This window comes from Trachemys scripta, chromosome 2 (genome assembly GCF_013100865.1).
Source record: "Trachemys scripta elegans isolate TJP31775 chromosome 2, CAS_Tse_1.0, whole genome shotgun sequence".
NCBI lineage: Eukaryota > Metazoa > Chordata > Testudines > Emydidae > Trachemys > Trachemys scripta.
In genome coordinates this window covers 269,329,322-269,356,315 of record NC_048299.1, presented here as the reverse complement: position 1 = coordinate 269,356,315, position 26,994 = coordinate 269,329,322, and the positions used below count along the sequence as shown (strand labels likewise).

At 39.1% G+C, this 26,994-nt stretch overlaps 1 protein-coding gene across 2 annotated transcripts in view; it reads right to left on the bottom strand.

The window, feature by feature from the left end:
* KHDRBS3 (KH RNA binding domain containing, signal transduction associated 3) overlaps positions 1-26,994 on the bottom strand; it is a 215,705-nt gene that overhangs the window by 92,221 nt on the left and 96,490 nt on the right. For both annotated transcript variants that reach the window (XR_004644826.1, XM_034763662.1), the window contains exons 4-5: positions 25,886-26,032; positions 4,101-4,240 (exon numbers count right to left, since the gene is read on the bottom strand). Coding sequence is in view for 1 of the 2 variants with exons in the window: in XM_034763662.1 (XP_034619553.1) it covers positions 4,101-4,240; positions 25,886-26,032 (287 nt within the window). In the remaining variant the exon portion in view is untranslated. The remainder of the gene's footprint in view (positions 1-4,100; positions 4,241-25,885; positions 26,033-26,994) is intronic.

Sequence of the window (26,994 nt, the reverse complement as noted above, 5' to 3'; positions counted from 1 at the left end):
ATGCTCTATGAAAAAAGTACTCTTGTCAAGGAAGTTACAAGGAACCTAACTGACATAAATTGATGACAATATAATGTCTGGCAATTTACAAGAGATAACAAATGTACTGATCTCTATATTCTGAAACTTCTGTATAAAGTGTATACAGGAATTTTATATATGTACGAAAAGGCTCTTTTGACAAGCTATATTGTCTGCCGGATTTAGAATATAAAGTCCATAAGGAAAAAATTAGATCTTTCCCTGTGCAGCACTCAAGCACACAGTTGGCATCTAATAAATAAAAATGTGACCAATTACCAGGTACTGTACAACAGGTATAGATAAAGTACAGAAATTGAAAAAGAACAAGGTATTCTGTCATGTCCTTAAAATGAAACAGTGAATAAGATTCATAGATTCTAGGACTGGAAGGGACCTCGAGAGATCATCGAATCCAGTCCCCTTGCCCGCATGGCAGGACCAAATACTGTCTAGACCATCCCTGATAGACATTTATCTAACCTACTCTTAAATATCTCCAGAGATGGAGATTCCACAACCTCCCTAGGCAATTTATTCCAGTGTTTAACCACCCTGGCAGTTAGGAACTTTTTCCTAATGTCCAACCTAGTCCTCCCTTGCTGCAGTTTAAGCCCATTGCTTCTTGTTCTATCCTTAGAGGCTAAGGTGAACAAGTTTTCTCCCTCCTCCTCATGACACCTTTTTAGATACTTGAAAACTGCTATCATGTCCCCTCTCAGTCTTCTCTTTTCCAAACTAAACAAACCCAATTCTTTCAGCCTTCCTTCATAGGTCATGTTCTCAAGACCTTTAATCATTCTTGTTGCTCTTCTCTGGACCCTCTCCAATATCTCCACATCTTTTTTGAAATGCGGTGCCCAGAACTGGAGACAATACTCCAGCTGAGGCCTAACCAGAGCAGAGTAGAGCGGAAGAATGACTTCTCGTGTCTTGCTCACAACACACCTGTTAATACATCCCAGAATCATGTCTGCTTTTTTTGCAACAGCATCACACTGTTGACTCATATTTAGCTTGTGGTCCACTATAACCCCTAGATCCCTTTCTGCCATACTCCTTCCTAGACAGTCTCTTCCCATTCTGTGTGTGTGAAACTGATTTTTCCTTCCTAAGTGGAGCCCTTTGCATTTGTCTTTGTTAAACTTCATCCTGTTTACCTCAGACCATTTCTCCAATTTGTCCAGATCATTTTGAATTATGACCCTGTCCTCCAAAGCAGTTGCAATCCCTCCCAGTTTGGTATCATCCGCAAACTTAATAAGCGTACTTTCTATGCCAATATCTAAGTCGTTAATGACGATATTGAACAGAGCCGGTCCCAAAACAGACCCCTGCGGAACCCCACTTGTTATGCCTTGTTATGTTATAAGGAGAGAGAATTCCACCATGTGGAGAAAATGAAAACCCAATAGTTTAACCTGTAAATAGGAAAATAAACATAAGCAAAGGAATTGAAAAAAGATTCTGTGCAGAAAGGTGTTTGTTATATCATATTACATAAAGAGGTTACTGAATGAAGGGAGAGGAAGAGTTTGAGATATTATATCCACAATGGATTTAAAAGTATTGGAATTGTAATCTTCTTGTCTTTTATGAGGTATATGACTGAAAGGTGTTTTTTTTAAATCATTAACTTTTCTGCTTCTATGTTTTCTTAGAAATATCAGGAATGTCATTTTTTGTCTTCTCTGCTTTTGTTGGAAGACCTCTGGGAGATCTCAGGGATGCTTGTTTGTTTGTTCAAACATCATTATTTATGGGGCTGGATGTTAAAGCCTTTAACAAAGGCTTCCTTAAATCAAAATGTTAGACATTTCAAGTTAAACAGGTAGGCGCGCTCTCTCACACACACAGGGTTTATTGAAAGTCTGAGTAAAAGTCTCTTACCCTCCCAATTGTTCAATTTACATTCTCTTGACTACTGTGATATTACCATTTCACAGATTCTCAAGCCATCAGCTGAGACAAGACTTCAATTTTTAATGTAAAAACAAACACACACAACTTTAAAACAACTTAAACAAAAAAAAAGGAACTCATTTCAGGGCTTCTTTATATCATACATCAAAAAAGGAATAGAAGACACAAACTCCATTTTTTCCCTTGGCAGATCACCTTTAAGTTGAACTCAAACTCAGAGATATCTAGCAGACATTTAAACAGAATTGCATGGCTGTTATAAGAATTAAAAAAAGATTGGAGAATTGCAAATTGAAAAGGATAGAAGCTTACAGAAAAATGGTAACTAAAGATCTCTTAAGAATCAATACAAAAACAGAAACAAATTAGTCCAAGTTAATGATCAAATTCTGTATCCCAGAAAAAGGTGTTCTAAGGTAAATGAAAAATTTCTCTCTAAATATTAGTAGAGTAGAAAAGCACATGACAGAACCAAAAGTCTTTCTGATGAGAACTAAGTTTAGTGTGCACTTGTTAGGGGTGTCACAGAGAAATGTAGAGACAGACCATGAGAAGTATAAACCTAAGTTATCTACAAATAACCAAACATGATGTTTGTAGGAATTAGCACACAAAAACCTTTCAGATGCAAATATAAGTGGATCTAAATCTGAACACTATGGAACACCCATCAATAGATCATATGAAGAAAAATTAGAGAAGTACATTAGCTGGAGAAAAGAACGAAAGATATAACCCAAACCAGGGGGAAATTCCTGACAATCAGAATAATATTGCAAGAAAGATCTACAGGATAACCAAGATGTTTGCAACTGGTACCTTAATTTTATAATAACAATTCAAATATATTTTATAGAAATAGAAATATCATTGTTAAAACTTCAGCAAAAACATGTGTTATCTAAGCCTTCATCAAAGGATTTTCATGCTAACACATTGATTGATCTATCTAAAATATACACTTAAAATACTGTAATGAAAATATTACACACGCTGAATGGAGGGATGTAGAGGCTCCTTTCTTTTAAAATAAAAAGTGAATGGATTTAGCAGCATGGATTTCTTAATCCTGGTGAATAACATGTACAATGCTAAGGAAGTGGGACATCAAGACAGTTTTATCACTCTTTGAATAATCTTTAAATTGAAACAGCAAAGTAGACCATATGTATCTTGCAATAGATAATTTAGCAAACTGTACAAAAGCAAATCATTCCTCCAATATAATAAGCCAGAACAGAGAACAAAACTATAACCTTGAAGGAACAAGGCTCTGATACAGAATACCACCATTCTAGATCATGTAAATGCTTAAAAATTGACAGACTCAATCTGCATTGTTAAATGAGATGAATAATTTGGTCATCTTTCCAGATTGTCTCAGTTCTCCACACATTTTTTCCCCCAAAAACCATCAGTTTACATGAGTTAGGTTAGCCTCAGGATTGTATTTTGAACTTAATTTTGAAGCTAACCTGTGAGTTAGGATTTACCGTAAATAAACATGACAGATCAGGTAGAAGGAAAATGGCTTAATTTACACAGTAGCAACAGGTTTCTCCATAGAAACTAAGATCTGTGTTATAACGTAAATGCCCTGCACTACTTTTTTTACCCCCTCCACCACCCAACACACACTAGGGTTTCAAAGGACTTGGAGGAAAAAAACCTGAGCTGTCACTTCTGTACTTCAAGAAATGGGTATGCAGAGGGTTGATAACGAAGGCATAAAACTGTTCTTGTAGCAGAGGAGAGTACTATAGAAGAGGAAGCATATTTCCCCCCTAGGGAGGTGGTGGAATCTCCATCCTTAGAGGTTTTTAAGGCCCAGCTTGACAAAGCCCTGTCTGGGATGATTTAGTTGGTGTTGGTCCTGCTTTGAGCAGGGGCTTGGACTAGATGACTTCCTGAGGTCTCTTCCAACCCTAATCTTCTATAATTCTATGAACCAATGTGAATCTTTCTGCAGAACCAAGACAATTTCCTCACATTTTGGTACCCATGTAAATAGAAATCATATGGCACAGAGTTGCTTTGCCATTCTTGTTTTTCTTACATAAGACCTTCCCATACGCTCTGGACAGTCAGACTTGATTCAAGACTGAGCCGAAATGTACATGTTAAAATAAAACGGTGCAGCATTTTGAAGTACCTACCTGGCCAAAGCAGGGACTGGTACTCCTCGTGCTCGTATTGGTGGTTTTCCACGAACAACTGGAACTTCTGCATTTTCTGAACCACCATTCAAATATGTTAACTCTTGAAGCTGTGCCTGTCTGATTTCATCATTGTAGTCCTAGACAGAAGGGAGGAGTGGAAAGCTATTCAACCAACACAGAAAAATACTTATCACAAGAACTGCTTCTAAAAAAGTATTTTTCATAATATTCTAGATTAATTTTTTGTTGAAAATCCTTTAGAAACAATACAGAAAAATGCTGCAATAGGAACTCCAATTTAACCTAAAATATGATTAGAACCTTCAAATAAAACATGATGTTTTTAATTATATTTTGGCTCAAATCCTGTTTTCCTCTCCGAGGTTGCCCATTACCTCCAGCATATATATATATATATATATATATATATATATATATACATACATACATACATACATACATAAATAAATAAATAAATGGATGGATGGATGGATGGATGGATGGATGGATGGTTTACTGGCTAGCGAAAATAAATTACCAGTACTTAAAACACTATATATGCCTCTTGACAATTTAGAATGAGTATCAGGCAAGATCCGACGGTGGAATCACATTCCATTGTAAAGTGGTGAAAATCCCATCACTTCATTTTAGCTTGTCAGATCTGATGAATTTTCAGCCCAAAGCATTTTGACTGCAGGCCCATGTGCCACAGGGAGAAATTCTGTGCTGGTGGAGGGTAGATTAAATGACCTGCCCCAATAGTTCATTTCCATCCTTAAGTTCTGATTCTATGAATTTCTTCCATATATATGAGTAATTTTATCCAAATAATAAACATAGTGACTGCTGAAAATATTTTCCTTTGAAAAATCTAAAATATAAGTAAACTGAGGACACTGTAGATTTATTTGCTCTCCTCAACAGAGCTACTCATAGGAAGACTGCAGAATTCATAACAGTTATTTATACAGAGTTAGTAGAATATTTCTCAAACACATGCAGACCTTGAAATACTATAAACTATCCTCCAAATCCTGTATGCTATATAGGAATGAAACATACGTTGTGAGCTAATGTGAACTCAGAGCTGAATTTCTTTATCATCAAATTCCATTTAGTATAAATGAACAAAGGATTGCAGTTTTAGTGTAAACCAAGAAAAAGATTGTATTCAAAACGGACTATTTTTAACAGGCTCCTCCATGTACCAGTAATAAGTGCTGGTTCTCACATCATTTCACTCTTGTTTAGTTCAAGAAACAACTACATTGTGTCTATTCCTTTTCCACCGAAGTGGAAGAGTTTTATTCAAACACTGTCAATAGTTACAATTCTAATTAAGGAAGAAAGGAAATCTAGCTCATGATGGAAGTGGAATTTTATCCCATCTATCAATGTGAATGCAACCAAAGAAATATCAAATGTTGCCTCATGTACTTTACTATGAAGCACAGAAACTGAACGAACAAAAGGATTAATGCTACTCTAAGAACACTGGCACTCATCTGTCAGACTTTGTGCCTCCCCTCAATTGTAAGGGTTTTTTTTTTATTAAACAAAAGAAGGCTTGGATTTTCCCTCATACTTCATTCCAGAAGGCAGCCTTTTGGTTGAAACACAGGTACTAAACAGCAATGTTATCTGTTAAGCATCTTTGTACACCCTTGGGATGTTAATTCAGAGAGGATAGGTTGCAGTTCACCCTCCATTCAGGCACAAAGGCTGCAACAACCAATAAGTAAGTAAGGCTAGGTCTACACTAGAGAGTTTACAGCGATGCAGCTGTACCAATGCAATAAGATCTCTCGCGTAGCCGCTCTATGCTGATGGGAGAGAGTAATCCTGTTGACATAATTAATCCACCCCCACAAAGCAGCGACATAGCTCTCCCGCCGTTATAGCGCTGTGGACTCTAGTGCTTATGCCGATGTAATATATGCTGCTCAGGCGGGTAGAATATTCACACCCCGAGAGACAAAAGTTTTGCCAACATAAGTGGTAGTGTAGACATAGTTAAAGACAAACCTTTTTGTGCCCTTTCACAGACGCCTTCTGTGACATAGTTTTATTTCCAGGACCTTGTTCTTTCTAAAGCAACTGCTTCAGTAAACTCTTAATACTTTAAACTTGTGTAAGCAGCAAAGATTTTACTGCAATAAAATCTTAGATTAATACCCACATTTCAATTATTTCCATGGGGTGAGTGGTGTTTCATTCTGATTGACAGAGTACAGAAAGACAATTCGAACATAACATGTCTATTTCTGACATGCCAAGTCATGATGGATGGGAATTGTATATAGGAATCCCTTAGCTACAAAATACCAAATTATACACAAGGTGGACAATGAAGAACTTTAAGGAACCACTGGATGAGCACAATAAGTAGGATGCACTGGCCAAAGTCCCCCACTGAGGAAAGCAGAGGTGACTAGTCTGCAGAGTTTTGATAAGGCATAGGTTACGGATGCCCTATATAACTCCTATCCATATGCATCTCTGAACCAGAAATTGCCAAAGCCCCAGACAAAACAGCTTTGACTCCTAGGGGATGTGGCGGATTAGACTTTTAGTAAGTTTTTTTTTAATATATCTTTATTCATTAGGCTGGAGCAGACCTGATCCAGTAGACCCTGATCTGGATTCTTCCATTAAAACTAACAGACATTCTGATTTATGAACTGCAGCCATTAGAATTTAGGAGAATAGCATGCTTTTCCAGTCACATTTGGGAGATGGTTAGAAGGTATACAAGAGTATCTTCTGTTTAACCTGGAAATCAGAAGGGAGTGGGGGGGCATTTCAGACTGCTCTCATCTCTAAGAAGATGAGACTGACTGTCAGCCAGATACTTTTATAAGTTTTAAGTAGGTGAACTTCCCTGCCTAGGAGACTGGCATTCCTTATGAATGTTGTCCATTCTGGCTATCTTATCTCCATTCTTCTAAGCAGTTTGACATGCTATAACCATGGAGGACAGTACTGGACAACATCCTAAGGAGGCTGACCTTCTTGGGGTCTCTATTCACAGAAAAGCAAGAGAACTGAATAGTAGCCTGGCACAGGAGACTTGAGTATGCTGGCATGTCTCTTTCAGGTATTAATCTGACATTTTTTTAGGGACTTGGGGAACCAAAAGGACCTCAACCATATTAAAAATATTGAGATTTTGGAGCAAAAACTTATGTATTTCTAACATCTATGGGCATACAGTGTATTATCTTGGAGATCAATATATGTTAGATAATCCTGGATGATTGATAGAATCTATCTTATTATTATTAATAAAATAATATTTATAAAGCACCATCACCCTGGAAAAATGCTCATAGTGTTGAACAATCATAAAAAAACAATCTCTCATTCATTAAAAATACTCTGACCTCAAAGTTACAAACAAGGTGGATAAATAAAACACACTGATTTTTAAACTTTTTTTTTTAAATTACATTTTTCTATTTGCAAACTGGATCCATAAATCCACTATGAATTGTATCCCTTCTCACATCTTCTGGACAATATATTTATGATCCTTTCTGTCTCTGTCTGATTTAGATATTGTAATTGCTGATCTTATGAACAAGAGATATTGTATTTTGGACTTTGAGATCGGGTATGCCACTTTTCTGGATAGAGGGGGAGACCCGTACAAAGCATGCAGTAACTCATGTGAAATACTGATATCACCATCTGTCCACTTTTATTTATACTTAGCATTTCCAATACCATGATAGACCTCCTCCAACAGATGCTGGTGAATTTGGTGTCAGCCAATCAGAAGAATTCATGGGGATTTATTTCAGAGGCCAGGATGGGAGAGGAACAGAATTTCATAATAGATTCTTCTCCTAACCCCTTGAAAAAGGGAAATGAATATACAAAAGATTTGACTCAGAGGACATGTCCTTTCTGCCATTGTTACAAGTGGAAACCTAGTTTTCAGATCCCTGAATTATCTTTCACAGCATCTAAATACACAGGTGGTTGTATTCAAAATACATTCAACGGAGAGATAGTACATAGCTTTGTGTTGACATAAATATTTTGGATGGTGGTGAGCTACTATCATAGAAGCTGTATAAGCTTGGCCTCCTTTTAAAAAATTGGAGCATTATCAGGCAGGAAAATAAGTTATTTAGCAGGCCTTCATGTTTCAGCCTCGTGGGAATAGGAGCTGAAAAATCTCTCTCTCAATGGAAGTCTAATAAAACACAAAAGACTTATAACATATGAAGGAAGCAGTACACATGAAGGTGTACCTTGTGAAGACAAGCATTTTGACAGACAGGCATCCCTGATGGAGGTCCTTTCACTCTTTAGTAAGACCTATCAAACTTGTTCCAAGCAAGTTTGTTCTCTGGGATTTAGCCATGGAGCTTCTAGACCATTATTAACACTCAACTATTTACAATAAAATACCAGAATACCGTCAACTGAGAGTACTTGCAAAAGCAAGGAGAGCAGTTCCAGTGACCATCACTGGCAGTAAGACCCCACCCCCCACAGCTGAGCATCCATGCAGGGCCCGGGAGCAATCTGGCCCATAGTTTTTATTAGTGAACTTTTACTGCTGTACAGATCACAGAACTTTTGATTTTCTGTGGACCCTGTAAAAAGTATCAGAGGGGTAGCCGTGTTAGTCTGAATCTGTAAAAAGGTTAAGGGTCAGATGGGCCTTTTATACTGATGCCAATGGCATGTAGCATGCAGTACCAGAAGGTGCCCTAGCTGCCCCCAACAGGTATTGTTGAGGGAAAATTTCCAGCCACTGTGAAGGGGGGCACACATTCACCAGTAGTGAACTGCACATGTACAATCACTCAAAGAAGAACTTTAAATTTATGCTGCAAAAAGAGAATAAAAAGTATCAGTAATATTTTTGTTCCAATGAAGCTAACGGTACAAGAATCACCACTCTGCTCTGTCAACCATGCTGGCCCCAAATACCTGTCTGCTTTGTGTAGGAAGAACAATTAGTTGTGCAATTTGTGGTTAAATAGTTTATCTTAGAAGCCTTCTTCAAAAATCCTGTTCACGTCTTGTTTTATCAACTCTTCAGTGGTGTTGTATTTAAAAGTTACCTTGTCTACCACAATGTTTTATTTTTCAAAAGAGGAAAGAAAGAATAGGTGCTGCTCTTTCCTGCTGGTTAATACAGTAAATTATTGACTGAACAATTTTTTCCCCCTCAAACTAATCTCTGTATCTGTAACCATGGGAGTTCTGTGCCAGGTATATATCTTGAACATTTAAGACTGACCTGATCTCTTGGAATTTCTAATGAAAGTGTTTCCTCAAGGAACTGTTCCCTAGGGGTATTTAGTTTCTGAGTGAAAGGCTCACTGAATTGTTTGATCATATCTAATATGAAAATACTTCTGAATCAAGGATCTGAAATCAAACTTTGATCAGATTTTATATTAATTCTCCTCTAGACATAGATTTTCTTCATACAACTAACATCTCTAGTGTCTCTTCAACTGTCAATCATTTTTGATCTTGGGTTTGGCTATCTGTTAAAGATCATTGAATCAAATCAGAGAAGAGAATGAGTTACTCCTTAAGCACTTGTCTAATGTGCAGAAAGAAAAATTATGTTACTGGTATTTTAATTTGGGATAAATATGCTGGCGATCTCATGCAGAAATGGTATGGCACACAACACAAGGGTAACTTTCATGGATCTCATTATGACAGATAAAGATGAATTAATCACTAGACTAGAAGTTGGTAGTGGTTGCCTAGGGACCAGTGATCATTACCAGATTACATCAATATAGGCAAAAAGAGGACAGTCATAACTAGTAATTATATATTGTGACAGACCCAGACCAGTGGGGTATAGGAGTCTGGTAGAGGGCAAATATACTGGTCACTGGATGGGATGAGTAAATTTCTGTTCCCTGAGTGACCAGAGAAGGGGCTGCACTAGAGTAAAAAGGAACCTGCTAGAACCAGTTAAGGCAGGCAGGCTAATTAGGACACCTGGAGCCAATTAAGAAGAAGCTGCTAGAATCAATTAAGGCAGGCTAATCAGGGCACCTGGGTTTTAAAAGGAGCTCACTTCAGTTTGTGGTGTGAGTGTGAGGAGCTGGGAGCAAGAGGCGCAAGGAGCTGAGAGGAAGAGGGAAAGGGAGAGGGTGTGCTGCTGGAGGACTGAGGCGCACAAGTGTTATCAGACACCAGGAGGAAGGTCCTGTGGTGAAAATAAGGAAGGTGTTTGGAGGAGGCCATGGGGAAGTAGCCCAGGGAGTTGTAGCTGTCATGCAGCTGTTACAGGAGGCTCTATAGACAGCTGCAGTCCACAGGGCCCTGGGCTGGACCCGGAGTAGAGGGCGGTCCCGGGTTCCCCCCAAAGCTCCCAATTGACCTGGACTGTGGGTTCTTCCAGAGGGGAAGTTCTCTGGGCTGTTCCCCAACCCACATGGTGAATCTCTGAGGCAAGAAAATCTGCCAATAAGCACAGGACCCACCAAGATAGAGGAGGAACTTTGTCACAATATCTAGGGGGAGGGATGTGAAAGAGTCTGTATCTCTATGTTCATCCTTTTTACAAAACTAGAATGGATTTTGTACAAAGTATGCCTTGTGAGGTATTTGAAACTCATGATGTGCTCATCATTATTGTCCTGGTAAAATATGTATGGCAATATTGTATGTAACATTATAAGATTCTACTGTACAACACTACTGAGATATATTCCAAGTTTAGAAAAGCAGGCTCAAAGACAAAAGGCAAACCGACACCTCAGCCAGGTGTCAACAAAATCAAATGGACTATCACCTGGTTAAGTGACCATTCTTTAGCAGGAAAAAGCGTGAGAGTGGGAAACGTACATGTTGGCAAAAAAAAAAGATAGAAGTTCCCATCCCAGAGACTTTCTTTCTCCTCAACCCAGGGGTTGGCAATGTGTCTGTACACAGACACAAGTGTCTGTTGTAAAAATTTGAGGTCCACGGCATGGGGGACACTCACCGCGGACAGCTCAGCTCCCTGCAAGCGGCTCCCCATCCCTGTTGTTGCTGGCGGAGGGGAGGCATGGCCAGGCAGCTCTGCAGGCACACTACCAGCTCTGTCTGCTGCAAGCGCCACCCCTTGAAGCTCCCATTGGCCACGGTTCCTGGCCCATGAGCTGTGGAGTAAACACTTGGCGGGGGGGAGGGGGAGGCAGATGGAGGCAGCATCACTAGTCACAGGGCTGAGTCACCCATGGAAGCAGTATCACTAGTCGCCGGGCAGTACGCTGCCAGCTCAGTCTGCTGCAGGCACTGCTGGGAGCCGCGGAGTCAATGCTCAGGGAGGAGGGCCGGAGGCAGCGTCACTAGTCGCCAGGCAGGGTAAGCCAGGATGGCATGAGGGAGTGAGGGAAAAAGGCAGGAAACGGGCTGGGAGGTGGCATGAGGCTCCCACGGCCACTGATAGCGCGAGGGTGCACGCTGCTTCTGTCACCCCTCCCCAAACACTTACTCCACAGCCAATGGGAGCTGCGGGGGGCGGTACCTGTGGATGGAGGCAGTGTGCATGCAGAGTTGCCTGGCCGCACCTCGCCCCCGCCAGCAACACCAGGGACAGGGAGCCACTTGCGGAGACGGGGAGCTGCCCGAGGTGCTGGAAAAAGGTGAAGAAGAAAAAGGTTCTTTCGAACTGTTGGCACTGCAAGTCTCTGTAATGAAATGGGTCCTTGCAAAAGTATCTGCTTTTACCCACTATCGCATGTTGGTAGGTATGTAGAACGGGCCATCTCAGCGGGAACATCAGGAGACACTGAACCTGATGGGAGCATAATCCCAGACACACAGGGTTAGAACACCCCAGCCCCATCCCTTCAGGGTAGTAGCCATGCTCCTCACCTCCTGCATCTGAGCAGTGGGCAGGCCATGACCCTGCCTCCTCCTCAGCCCCTTTTGTGCCCAAGGAGGCCCAGCCCAGCAAGGCCCCGCTGTCAGCAGAGCATGGAATATGGGAAAGTGGAGCAGGAACTGCATCAAGGTAGGATGGTCTTAGTGAAGGTGCTTTGGGGTTCCTGACAGACCAGGTTTGTATTCTTGGCACTGCCCCTGCCACTGATTTCCTGTGTGACCTTGGGTAAGGCCTCAGTTCCCCAGCTGTCACAGGGATAATAATAACCCATTGAGCAGTAATGAGGGCCATAAAGAAATATTTGGAAAGAGCATGAAAGTCTGATGCAAAAAAAAGATTCAAAAGTTGGGGAAGGAGAATTTCTAGTACCTTCCCCTTCCCCACCCCCCACAGCTGAGCATCCATGCAGGGCCCGGGAGCAATCTGGCCCATAGTTTTTATTAGTGAACTTTTACTGCTGTACAGATCACAGAACTTTTGATTTTCTGTGGACCCTGTAAAAAGTATCAGAGGGGTAGCCGTGTTAGTCTGAATCTGTAAAAAGCAACAGAGGGTCCTGTGGCACCTTTGAGACTAACAGAAGTATTGGGAGCATAAGCTTTCGTGGGTAAGAACCTCACTTCTTCAGATGCAAGTAATAGAAATCTCCAGAGGCAGGTATAAATCAGTGTGGAGTTAATGAGGTTAGTTCAATCAGGGAGGGTGAGGTGCTCTGCTAGCAGTTGAGGTGTGAACACCAAGGGATTTGCAAATTTGACACCATCAGATCAGGATTAAACAAAGACTGTGAATGGCTATCCAACTACAGAAGCAGTTTCTCCTCCCTTGGTGTTCACACCTCAACTGCTAGCAGAGCACCTCACCCTCCCTGATTGAACTAACCTCGTTATCTCCATTACTTGCATCTGAAGAAGTGAGGTTCTTACCCACGAAAGCTTATGCTCCCAATACTTCTGTTAGTCTCAGAGGTGCCACAGGACCCTCTGTTCCTGTAAAAAGTAGTTATTTTTAAAAAGTACTCATAATTCAAAAGAATTTCCTCCATATTTAATAACTTTATAAACAGTTTTTAGTAATTGCAAGCCCAATAAAATGCAGCGGGGCATTTTATTTATTTCATATGATGTTTTGATACCAAGCAAACCCATGCACAGCTATAGTAGGCTTTAATTTACTGATCTACCTACCTATATATCCACACAACAATTGACTACACATGGGATACATAAAATTTCTGAGTGCCATCAGCTTCAGTAAAGTTAGTTAAGCCCAGTCCTGAAAGGTCCCGAATATCTTGAACTCACACTGCAGTCAATGGCTGTTGAGGGCCCTCAGAAGCTCATAGCAGCTGCTCAGCACCTTGCAGTATCAGGACTTCATTCTCTTTCGAAACATCTCCCTAGGTACTTACATGGAACTCAGTAACACAGTATTTGAGTGCATCATAAACAATGAATTTAGCCTCATGCAACCTTTTTGAGGTCTCCCTATGTCTGCCTCTATGTATGCTATTATAGCCCAAATCTATAGCAAGGAGCAGCCCTGGCAACAACTTACATGGCACTGGTTCTCATTTTCAATCTTAGTTTCTCTCATTGTCTCTGGAACCTTTGATTTACCGCTACGCCCCCTTTTTTGGGGGAGGAGGGGTGTTACTTATCCACTAGTGCTATATTATAGAAGCAGGACAGAACTAAAGCTAAAGAACTGCATTTATAATGAATTCCCAGCACCTGTAGTTTTGCACTTAACTTGTTTGGGGTATTTTCCCTACATTATGAAAGTAACTATTCCACAATAAGGACCAAAATCTGTCCTTAGAGTTGTGTGTAGGAAGAATTGTACTTCAGCAACAGCTGTATGAAAAGGATGGTTGTAATAAAGAATAAATACAGAACACTGGGAAAGTCCGATTAACATAGTGTTAAACTGTTTCATATTGAAATGAGACGACATGGGGATAGGGCATCCATTTCTGATGCCTGTTTCCTGTATGTATGTATGTACGCACTATGTTAGGTCAATCAATCCCACCATGACACGTTTTCCCTTCTTAGGTCTTTTACTAATATGGTACTTCCTGATCATAGCTTGTGAATACAGATCTACATTACATGAAATTGGTTTTGCCTTTTCTTAGTGGAATCCAAATGTTCTCCATTTTAGTTAACTCCTCAATTTCTCTTTTGTTTCCCCTACCGCAGATGAGCATTACATTTAAAAAAATATATTCTAACAGAGATGTCACAAAAAAGACAGTTATATTGAAAATGGGTTGCCAAACCCTAGGAAGCTCTGTCAAAATACTTCTCATTTCTCCAAATACTTGTAAAGATTTCATGAAGTTTGGTGGGCTTCTTGAGCCCCCGCAAGAAATTGTTCTCAAGGGCTCAATCATGCAAAACTCCCAAAAAGGAATTTAAGAACAGGCCCTAATTATTATAAACCCTCAGTAACATACAGTATGTAGCATTATTTCTATACATCTGAAAATATCCCACGAAAAGCTGTTGAAATAAATTTTCAAGCCATATTTTTCAGGGTGCTGTTTTTCCTGTAGCTCCTACTATTTTTTCTACCGTTGTTCAAATTTATGCTACTAGAGTTTTCAAGTTAATTTAATATACTGATCCTACAGCCACTGAATTCAGTGAGTTTTGCCCTTAACATCAATGGACGCAGGATCAGGCCTTTCACTGAATGTATCTGAACTGAGTTTCTGTGGTGTTTTTTTTTTTTAAGTACATCTTAAAAATAACACTTGATATGAACATGAAAATGTAAGTCCAAGAACAATAAAAAAGTAGTGACAACAATGCACTGGATATATGGTTTTAGGATAAATATTTATTTAAATACCCCATCCTACAAAAAATATTAACGTTCATTTTTTTAACAAAAAACCCATACTGGAATTTACAGAAAATAGAATATGCACTGATAAAACAGAATAAAAAATGGGGGTATTTTTGCCTCACCATGTCAGACTGAGCTTTATCTTGAAAGTTAATGAATTCCCATTCCCATACTACGTGTGTCAGTAGCAGCATGATAGTAGAGTTTTGCTTCACTGATTAGAATGACGTAAAATAAGTTCCTCTAGAATCTTGATGACACGTAACAAGAAGCTTTGTTATCCAATCAGACAAAGTGTTAACTACGTTCAATCAACGTTGTGAGTTTTTCCCCACAGGTTGTTTTATGGAGTGTGCAAGATGTGGCCAAGTAATGAAACAGCTCAAGTCAACTGTAGCTCGCGACCATGCTGAGAAGTGGTGCAAAAAAATGTCCAAGGCTTCAAACAACTCAAGTGTAGAGAAGAACAAATTCATTGAGGAGGCCGCATCAAAGAGAGGAAGAGAGGTAAAGTCAATGACCAACTTTCTTAACTGGGATTTCAAAGATGCACAGAATGATGTTTGCCTTGCCTACAGTTTAGCAAAAGCCAAATTCCCATTTACAGCAGGTGTCGTCTTCAAAGAAATTGCCAAAAAAATTGACCCAAAATGTGCTCCCTTTCAAAGACTGCACTGCAGTGCCAGGACTGTAGCAAGAAACACTGAGGATTTAGGTGACTACCTTTACAATGTAACTGTTAAAGCAGCAGTAAATGCTCCGTTTGTTAACTTAATGTGTGACGAGAGTACCGACCACAGTCACAAGAGTCAGCTTATTATTTACCATCCTTTTGTGAATGTTGACACAAGTGAAATTCGCTTCGAGTTTTTGAGCTTAATTGAAATAGCTGAACGCTGTAATGCTGAAAATCTGAATGCAGCCATCGTTGGTTGCTTGGAAAAGGACCAAAACAAGTATCCTATGGAGAAAACTGTGGCATTTACATTGGACAGGGCGTCTGTAACGCTAGCCCAACGTGAAAGTGTTTTAAAGTGACTGAAAGATCGCTATGGTGATTTTTTTCATCCAGCACTGTATGACCCATCACCAAGCCTTAATGGCTACAGACGCTGAATCAGTAGTACCTGACTTTGTGGAAGATATGATCAAAGCGACACAGACATTTCAGTGGGGCTGCGAGAAAAAAGGAGTTTAGATAGATCTGTGAGCTGAATGAAGAGGAATATTCAAATCTGGTTAGCTACAAAAAAATTCGTTAGTTAAGTTTAGCTGCCTGAGTTGAGAGGTTCGAGCTACTGCGCGATTCTCTAGTGCAATACTTTGAGAGAGTGTCATTTGGGAATGGGTTGCTAAATTATACAACAAGTTGCCAGAATACCTATGACATGCTACAGTCTCCTAAATTCATTCTGTTTCTGTTTCGTTTCTTGAATCGGGTTTTGCCACTTCTCGCAGCAATGAATTTGGCACTGCAGAAAGAGAACTCTGATCTGTACAATGCATACTGCTCTCTGGAGAGCACTGCAAGGTCATTTTGAAGCCGCTTAAACAACCTTCAAATGTGGATTCTACGCTGGAATCTTTCGTATCTCCAAGCAACCTGTCTATACTTAGTGCCAAGGTCACAGAGATGCTCATGGAGTGTGAGGAGCAGCACTAGTCGTCAGAAACAGAGATTGCTCAGGTAAAAGCAACGTTAATCTAATATACAAAGAAACTTGAACAGGTATTCAAGGCCAGGTTTCCTGAAATACATGCTTTACTTGTACCCCTGCAATCAAAAGCCACCACTCTCCGAAATTCAAAAACTTTCAGCAAAATTTACAAAGCACATTGACTCCAGCAAGGTTGAAATGCAGTATACACTGTACTGTGAGGATGACACGGTCAAGACGCTTTTCAACTCAGACCGCTGTGGCAATAACATTATCAAATTATGGTATCTTTTATTTAAGTCAAGTGAAAGTGACTACAGTTACCTGGCAAGGCTTTCACTTATTTTACTGACACTGCGCCCTGACACATGTTGCTGTGAATGAGGCTTCAGCCACATGAGCTTTATCAAAACATCCACAAGGAATCGTTTTGAGAACTGTCAGGTTGATGCCGGTCTCATTTTGCAACTTCAACAATGAGCACAAAGGACTTCAATGTAGGTGCGGCGGCGAAGTACATTAAAAAACACTAAAGTGAGTTAAATTTATTGTTGTTGTAGTTATTATTATTATTAGCTAGCTAGGTTATTGTTGTTGTTTTTTTTTTTCAGTGTGGAAAATTATGTGCGCTATTTTACAGGTTGAATGACTGAATGACATAACCCCCCGCCAATGTCCGTTACTTAGTCTGGTAATTTTGTCAAGTGTCTGTCGCGCAACATGGTGGTGCTGACCCCTGCCTGAACCCCAGCTGGAGATGATTCTCAAAGAGGAGGAAAATGATAAAAATGAGGAACAGACTCCCCAAATGATCGCTCCCTTCATCTCTACTCATGGCATCAACACTACCTAAGGACAAGGAAATCAATACTAAACTGGAGGAGGGATCCTGGCTGAAAGGATTCCAGCCAATAAGACTGTTTAGCATGTGGTGAGAGAAATCTTTGATTTGAATTCACTTGCTTGTTAAGTTAGGCATGTTATGTGTTCTTACCTTTTATTTCTTTGTATACAATTCTGAGCTTGTATTGTCCTGGAGGGTACTGGGCAGTACAAGACACACATTTCTGGGGGGAAAGTCTGGGACTGGAATTTGCTGGTGCTGCTCTGTAATGTAGTTCATGGCTGGCTGGCTATAGTACTTATATAGTATAGCTGGAAGTGATTTACAAGCTGGAGGCTGTGTTGGGGCAGACTAGGAACAGTTCCGCTCACAGCGAAGCCCTGTAAAGGGCACCCCAGAGAGGAGAATAGAGGGTACATAGTTGTCAATCCGTCCAGATCGTACCTTAGGTAATATCACCTTCTGTGTGTGTACATATACACACGCTCATGCACACACAGAACTCCAAAAGGGATAATTCCCCAAGCTGAGGAAAATTCTGTGTGAATTGGGAAGGAAGGTGTAAATAGAAGTGTAAATTAAAATATGAAGTTCTTTACGAACAAGTTTATTAGGTGGACAAAAAGCTATGATTCTACAATCAAAAATGAGAACAACTTTGGCTAAAAGTCCAGCCTAGTTCATTAATAAAATGAAGGCAGCAATTAGAAATCAAAAGAATATTATGTAACAAGTGGGTGAAAAGGGGAAAACAAAAAAATCAGTATCAATTAGAAGCTGCAGTTAGAAAATTGATAAGGGAAGCTAAAGACATCAGGGAAAAAATCGTGGCTGGCAGAGCTAAGAACAATCAGGACTACTTTTTAAAATATATTGGGAATAAAGAAATCCTAGCAATGGTATAGGCTCATTACTAGATAGAGAGGGTAAAATTGTTCTGAATGATGCAGAAAAGGTAGAAAGAAGTATTTAATTTCAAGTGTTCAGATAACCTGCTGACATGGGTAATTGTAGACTGATTAGCTTGACATAATTCCTGGACAAAATAATGGAAAAACTGATATGGGATTCAGTTGATAAACAGTAGGACTATAAGTAATGCCAGCAAACAAATAGATCTTATCAAACAAACCCAATTTTATTCTTTGAGATTATGTTTGGTTGATGAAGATAACTGCATAGCTGTACTACAGTTTATAGTACTGCACAATATTCAGGTTAAAATATTAGCACTACACATTATCAATAAAGCACACTAAAACAGGTCAAGATAGATTTAGAACTGACAGATCTCAAAGTAGTCAATGGAGAACCATCATCAAATGGGAATGTTTCTAGTGGGGCACTGTTGGGATTGACACCAGGTCCAATGCTTTTCAAAATTTTCAGTAGTAAAGTAAATATAAAACTACTGTTGATAAAATTTGCAGAGGACACAAAGACCTCCCATCATACAGAAAGATCTGGATCGCTTGGTAAACTGAGCCATTCAAACAAAATACATTTTAATATGGCCAAATACAAAGTTGTACAACTAGGAACAAGGAATGCAGGCCATAGCTACAGAATAAGGAACTGTATCCTGGAAAGCAGTGACTGAAAAGGATTTAGGGATTATAGTGGACAAGTAACTCAACATGCACTCCCAGTGCAATGCTGTGGCAAAAAGGGATAATGTGATCCTTGGATGTATAAACAGAGAAGAAGTGAATAGGAAAAAGGAGATTATTTTACCTCTGTGTACAGGATTGGTCAGACAATACTGGAATATTATGTACACAGTTATGGTTTTATGGATATCGAAACATTGGAGAGGGTGTAGAAAGTGATTGGGTTGGAGAATTGCCTTACAGTGAGAGGCTTAAAGAGCTCAAGCTGTTTAGCTATCAAAAAGAAGGTTGGGAGGTGACTTGATTACAGCATATAAGTACCTTCACAGGGAGAAAAGAGTTCTTTAATGTAGCAAAGAAAAGCATAACAAGAATCTATAACTGGAAGTGAAGCCAGACAAATTCAAATTAGGCACAGATTTTAAACAATTAGGGTGATTAATTATTGGAATAAACTAACAAGGGAAATGGTGGAATTCTCCATCTCTTGATGTCTTCAAATCAAGACCGGATGCCTTTCAGGAAGAAGTTATTGGGCTCAATTCAGATGTAACTGGGAGGGAAGATTGGCCTGTAGTATGCAGGCCAGACTCACTAGATGATCTAATGTTCCCTTTTGGCCTTAATTCAATGAATCTATCATTGTTTTTTTAGAGACTTTATTCTGGAAACAAAACAAGAATCATAGGTATACTTGTGTATGTAGGACGTTCTCTATAGTCCATTTATTTTAAAAGGCAAATTGAGAGGGTAAGATACTAATCTATAATCTGTTTTTTTAATTATATTTCACAGGACTCTCTTTCTTGGTTCTTGTATTTTCAACATAAGAGAAGATTATAATTCACATTCTTAATCCACCAAGGCACTGATAGATGAGCATAAGGCTCCCATATTAATCCTTCCAAATGTCAGTGCCTTTAAAGTAAAAAATAATAATGAAGAGGCGGTAGCCTGTACCAATGCCACTGCCTCCTAAACAGCTTTCAGTCAGTTCTTGAAAGTGCAGTAAAAAAGGTGAATTGAAATCTTCAAAGAAGCAGAACTACAAGTATACAAATTTTCATTTTTTTTTAAATAAGATACCATCTATACTATTAACTGTACTCCTGGAGAGTAGATATCTCAAATGATACCTCAAAATATAAAGCATAATGATTAATACCACAGCTGGCAGAGACAGAATGAAGGGCAATATCTTACATTATGCAACAAAGACTGAGAAGAATCCTCCTGTGAGCTACAGTAATACAAATAATGAAATAGTCAATGTTATCTGAGCAAGCAAAGAGTATCAGGTTTCTTTTCTGCCTGACAAAGACATGAAGAAATGCTGGGAGTGGGATAAGTGATAACAGGCACAAAGATACTGCCCTCCCAGTCAGGGTGGAGGGAGATCAGAGCAATTGAGTGGGAAAGAAGAAAAGAGATCTCAGCTGCTAAGAGAAGGGGAATGAGAAGACACGAGCAGAGCAGAAGAAGACGACACTATTGGTACAACAGTCCAAAGCCTCAAGTCAGAGGGGAATGAATTAGGCCTTGATTTCAGCCACAAAGACAATTTCTAGGGAGAAAGTGTTGAAACTATGGAGATGTATATTGCTGATTATGCTTAGGGATGAACATCATCATCTCTGCTCTCTGCTAATGTTCTCTGCTAATGTTTGGATCATGGATGTATGAGGACTTGAGAACAGAGAGGTTGGGTCTGGGGTTTTCGGTACTAGTCAGTTACTTGAAAGGCAGCCCTCTGTACCAGAATGAAAAGTAAGCAATTTATTTTTCCAGCCAAGCCAGAATAGTCTACTTAGCAACTTCTAGAGCCTTGCAAACTTAGTAGCAGCAGCTACAGTTGTTGCAAGCCAGAGTTTGATTTGATTTTAAAAAAGAAAATGTTTGCAAGCTTTAGGTTATAACCAGAGTGTCTGAAGGCAATTATTTTTCCTGAAAGACAAGTGATAGCTCAATTTGCCAAGAAAGCCACACTAGGCTTTGTAGCAAATAAACTTCAATTAGGTTATCCACTGCTGCTGAAAAAAACAAACTTGATTGGATTTTAGGAGGTGGACAGCTTCTCTCTTGTGCTACCCAAAATGACTACTCAGTTTTTAAAATGTAGATTTTTAGTCCTTCTGGTAGACTCCTTTTGAAAAGTCAAGAGGACTTAAGACAACATGGGATTGACCCTGGATCTAACAAAAAGGTCATTTTGTACTACCTGAGCTCAGCACAGGCCAGGTTCAATCCCATCCCTTGCAATATGCGATGAAAAAAAATAAACCATGTAATTAGGGAGGAAAGGAGAAAGGTTGCTCTGGTTCTCAGTCTTCATCTTTCCATACTCAGCATGATAGGATCAGCCACTGCTGAGTTGAGAAGCATCAGTCTCATCCCTTAAGGTGCTAGTAGAATCACAGAACAACTTCTCCACTGAGGTTAATTAATGCCTTTGCACCAGATGTACCAGTGGGAAATACCTTCATCGCCAGTGGATGGAAATCGTGTTTCTTATCAAGAGTCTTCTGTTGGTGCCAGGTGCAAATAGTTTCTTGTTCATTAGGTTAGTCAACAATATCTACCTTCATTGTCTCCCACTCGAAGAATATTTCATCCATCACTACCTGATTAAAGAAACAGGGTTTATCATCTGTTGACTAAATGTAATTATGTTCTTATGTTTGGCAATCCAAAATACCTTGCGAGTATGGCTTATCTGTATGACTTTCTGACACAGGGAGGTTATAATCTGGTGCCTTCTTATTTATCTAGAACATGATGTTCAGGTTGTTCATTTAGACGAGATCTGTTTAGGACAGCATGACTGATTGCTCTCATCTCTGGAATATTCAAGAGTAGCTGTTCTTGGAGACAGCAAACTCTCTAAGTGCAAAGTTCCGCTGTGTGGTCTCCCATTTAGTCAAGATTTGACGCAAGTTTAGTACAGTGTTTAGACACAGTGGTGATAAGGTACTTTATAAATACCTACAGATAAATCCAAGTGGTTCCTTCCATACTGGTGTGCCTGATCAGCCAGCCATCAAGATAAGAAACCATGTGCACTCCCAGCCCATGCAGGCAAACTGCCATTACAGCTAAGAATTTCACAAGTATACACAATGCTATTGTAGCGCTGCTGAGGTACAGTCCTTTATAAAGTCTGAACTTTTGGAGTCGCCAGATGCAGAATCACTAACATACTGGAAGACAGCCAAAGTTCAAAGAGAGTCTCTCACCTTAGAAACCTATGGAAGGGCACGCACAGAAAGGTACTGCCAACCAAGAGGAACAGATGATCCAAGGAGTACCTCACATTTAGAGCATCGAACTGCCGCCAGTTATTGCTATAGATATACAGACATATGCTAGGCAAGGTATAGGTATGGAGTAAGGTACTAACACAAACAATAGTTTAGCTAAACTAACTGAGGCCTAAGGTCTAAAGATTTGACATAATCAACTAACCAGTAAATGACCCTATATCATAAGTTGTCACAAGATAGAGTGCTGAATTAAATAACTGATCCTAAACTGCTGACAGGTAACCACAACATACCTGTTTGGACCAGCTTTTAATATTTTAAATCAGAAGCATCAGCAGATAATAATGCCATGGTAACTAAACATACATGCTAATAAGCTTGAGGTAAATGGCCTAGTAACCTATGGGAGAAGAACACCCCAACATTAGTAGGGTGAGGTAGTACAGGTAAGGAAAAGAGGTTGAAATCCCTATTGCATATACATGAGGAATAGGGAGTGTTGTCATAACTTATTATAAAGTTAGTACTCTACCTGTGTACCCTTGTGAGATTTCCGGGAACCTACAAGTCCAAGGGCAACTTGTGGGTCATCACACCTACTATTAGGCTCCCCACAAAGAATGATGCGAGTACATGAATGCTGAATTCTGCATTTATCTATTTTGCTGAGTTGTAGTGTTTGTGATATTGCTCATTGTGCTAATAAAACTATTACAAAATCAGAAATTGTTTTCCCTATGTGTGAGTCTCTCTCTGATACACCAGGGCCCTCACTCTAATGTTGTGACCGATCTAGAGGTAGTTGACCAGCGAAATAACACATCATGTTAAATTGCAAACTCTAAATAATACCTAACCAATAGATCAGACAACAAAAGTAAACTGGAAACTATATGCTGCTCCATATACCCAGTGACATCCATGCTGCATCTAGGCCTTACGTGACAAAAAACAAATCTCCTCCACACCAGAGGCACTTCAAGGTATGGATCCGCTGCTGAGTTGTACCAATTTCAAAGACACTGAATTTTCATTTCTTTTTGCACATGGTGCCTCCACCGGGGTATGTCACCAACGTACTGTTACCCAGGGTTTTCAGAACCCAAAGCAGTGGTAACTTCACTGTTTCACTCCAGGTGGTATCAAGAATAAATCAATGGGAACACAGCACTCCAGCTGATGAAAAATTGATACAAGTAAAGGTGCTCTGATCTAAAACTACTATTTATTAGATTTAAGCACACACAGACACAAGGAATAAGTTTAGAACATCCCAAGCAATTACACAGAATCTGAGATGGTATTGAGTAGTTAGCAGCAGGTCCATGATGGCTGGTAGCTTCCCCACCAGGGAGTATGGTGTCAGGAAAGTCTCTCAAGATAGCTTCAGAGAGCTTGCTCTAAAGTACACTCTATTATCTAGTCTTTTGATAACTAATTTTTACAAAACACATACCTCATAGTGACGCCTACTGGGTCATCAGTTCTCCTAACTTTAACAAACTACTTATCAACAAAACATTCCTAACAATCTTAGTCATAATAAGCTTCTATATCAAAGGCGCCCTAACTCAAGGTCCCCATCCACTTATTTTATTTCAGTCTCAATTTGTTCAGTTCCCTCCCATTCTGATTAGTGAAAACTGCAACCCTGAGCTACTTTTGACCTTGCCTCCAGCAGCCCTGCTTATTCAAATTAAACCTTAACTATGTAGTGTTCTATATTTCATTAATTCATGGTGGCTGAAATGCACACAATATGGTTGCAATTAGCTTGGTCAAATTCTGGGGTAACAAAAGCACTCCATTCTGGAGCAACAGTACAACCTCCCCAACTCCAGGCACCACCAGTGTGTCTCTGACATTTAAGATGTTCACTCTGCTCCAGGTAATGGTATTCTGCTGTGGCTCTAAGTTCCAATAGAGCACTGGAATTTGTGCTTGTACCCCAATGGTCCAGAAGAGAGAGAACTACTGAGATGCACAGACCTGCTTGAATGACTCCTTTCAAGCTTCATAATCATAACCATTAAACATAACATCCACCAGAAGCCAACTTTTGTCAGAGTAGCTCATCAGCTTAGACAGGCAAAGAGCTTATCTCCACTATGTGGTGGCAGTGAGTCACTCACATTGTAAAGTTTGTCTTCTACATGCATCACAGAACACTAACACTCTCTATGAACTTTAGATACGCACAGTTTCAGTAGCATCCCTATCATAACAGGATCAATGAAAAAAAAGACACCATGTAGGTGTATCAAACCTCAATGCTGAGGACTGAAAGTGGGAGCAAACTCTGCCTCAGCTGCACTTAAGAACAAAATCAAATACATAACAATAGCAAGTGATGAAACTTCAAGGAAGACTCTCAGTGATGACAAATAAATTAAGTTCCCATAGCTCACACTTGGAAAAAAAAATCCAAGAGTAAGAATGCTGTGTGGGTAGTATCTTTAAAGAAGGCTCTTTATCTACTAAGATCTGATGTAAGAGTTCAGTGTTTTCCTGCAACAGCTCAGGTTCTCTCTAACACATAACACAATCATCTGTACCAAAGAACACATAACCTGAATTAAGATCTTAGCAGGCAAGTAAAGGAGAGGAACTCATTTTTTCAAAATATTTTGTCTTGTAATTATTTGAAAACTTAAAGTTCATGCATATGTTTACGGAAAGCGATTATAGCTTAACTTAAACATAATTTGATCTAGCAAAATAAGAACAATGTTTAGATAAATAACCCTCTTATTATCTAGCTATTATTATATATGGCATTTTACTTATAACTGTTAATATTGTACCCTTATTGCAGATAAGGTAACCATGTCTAATTTGCCTTCACCCAGTTGTCATTTGAAATTGGAGAATATTTTTTTTTATGGTTCCCACTTTTTGAATTACAATGCAAATTTGCTCGCACTTGCATCTTACCCCACCTAAAAGCAAGCAAAATCATGGGTCTGCATATTTCCCATACTTTCTAAGGACTTCCTTAACAGCCTACATGAAGAAACCCAAGTTACCAGGGCCATTTGAATCTCCTTGTGTTTTACTACTAAGAAACCAAAAGTTCCTTTAAAACTATATTGCCAAATCTGATTATAAAACTGAAGTTTAAAAATCAATTCAATGTCTACCTAATTTGTTTTGACAATGTATTGTTGATAATTAGCTAACTCCAAATTATATTCAATTTTAAAACAGAAGTAGCTAAATCAAAAATATAATTAGGATGAGTTATTGGGAAACAGGCATACCGCCAGTGATAAATAACTTAGCTCACATATAACGGTTTTCATCCATACATCTAAAAGTGCTTTTCAAAGGAAGGTATCAGTCCCTGTTTTACATATGGGGAAACTGAGGCACAGTGAGCTGGTCTGACTTGACCAAAGTCACACAGCACATTGAAGTCAGAGCCAGGAATAGAATCCAGGTTTCCTGATTGCCAGTCCAGTGTCCTACCCACTAATGATCATGCTGCCTTCCTATTAACATACACATATTAAAATGTTTTATTTTACATGGGAATATCACAATTTAAAGATTTTCATTCACATCTAGTGCAAATGATCTCTCAAATGAGTTATGGTACACATCCTTCAAAACCTAAGAGAGAGGTTTAGGTTAGATTGCATATTAAAGAGGCAGAATTAGTAAATAACAGTATAAGATTACAATACTAACAGGGATAAGGAACTTCTTGATTTCTTCCAAAGCATGTCCCATTCTGGCATATGCCTCTGCTGGTGGGGCAAATACTTCAATTAGAACATGCAGATCATCATTTAGGTGAAAGTATTTTGCTTCCCCACTTTTTCTCAACTCTTCTTCCTGGGAAGGACAGAAAATTTCACTGTAACAAATATAATCATAAAAAGAGAACAATAAAAGTAAAATGAATTTGTGTTTGAGATGTTTGCCATGTACATACAGTTCATTCACTTTTTGCTTCACATACTAAATGGACACATAACTGGAAATTATAAATTAATATTTTCTACTGTACTCAAAGTCAATGAAACTTAACAATATTGCTATTTTGCCTATCAAAGAATGTTTTATGAAGTATATATTACTCAAGAGAAAATTAATAGATAAGATTTCTACCTTGAGACAATGACTGGTTCCTCTAACAGACAGAATTGTTTCCATTGTTTTGACTTGATTGAAATAAACTCTCAGTATTTGTGAGCAACATGGAAAAAAAATCTTTGTCCTATTTACTGTTTCAACATTGGGGGTTTTGTTCTATTTAGTCCGCTTGCTCCAACCTAATTCTGCGCTGGCTGGAGAGAGTGCATAATCTTCGTTAAGTGAATAAGCACTCAGTTCAATCTATGTATGCTCACATTTCTGGAAACAGAAATTTCTGGAAATGCTTAGAGGCTTAAAGAACGTCATCGATTTAAAAATCATAATTATGCCTGAAATTTGTTTTGATGACTTTTTAATAAGCATTGGAAAAACAACGTGTTTTAAAATCCCAACACAAAAAGCACTGCTAACAGCCTAAGTATGGTTTCATTGTGCTATTAGACAAGCAGTAAAACATTCTGCTAATCTAAGTATTCAGTGTAATTTGATTTGAAAGTTTTTCTGTCAAATATCTGAGGCTCTAAAAAGTATGCTATTCCTGATATTTATTCTATTTAAACAAGCAATGAATAGTGCTCGAACGTCTCTTTTTTAATAGGTCTACAAATAGTAGTTTTAATGAGAGATTAAAGCTTTCTTATTTGTTCCTTCTGGGTCATAATTATAAGTTAAAGTTATGACAATCAGTTCTAGCTTAT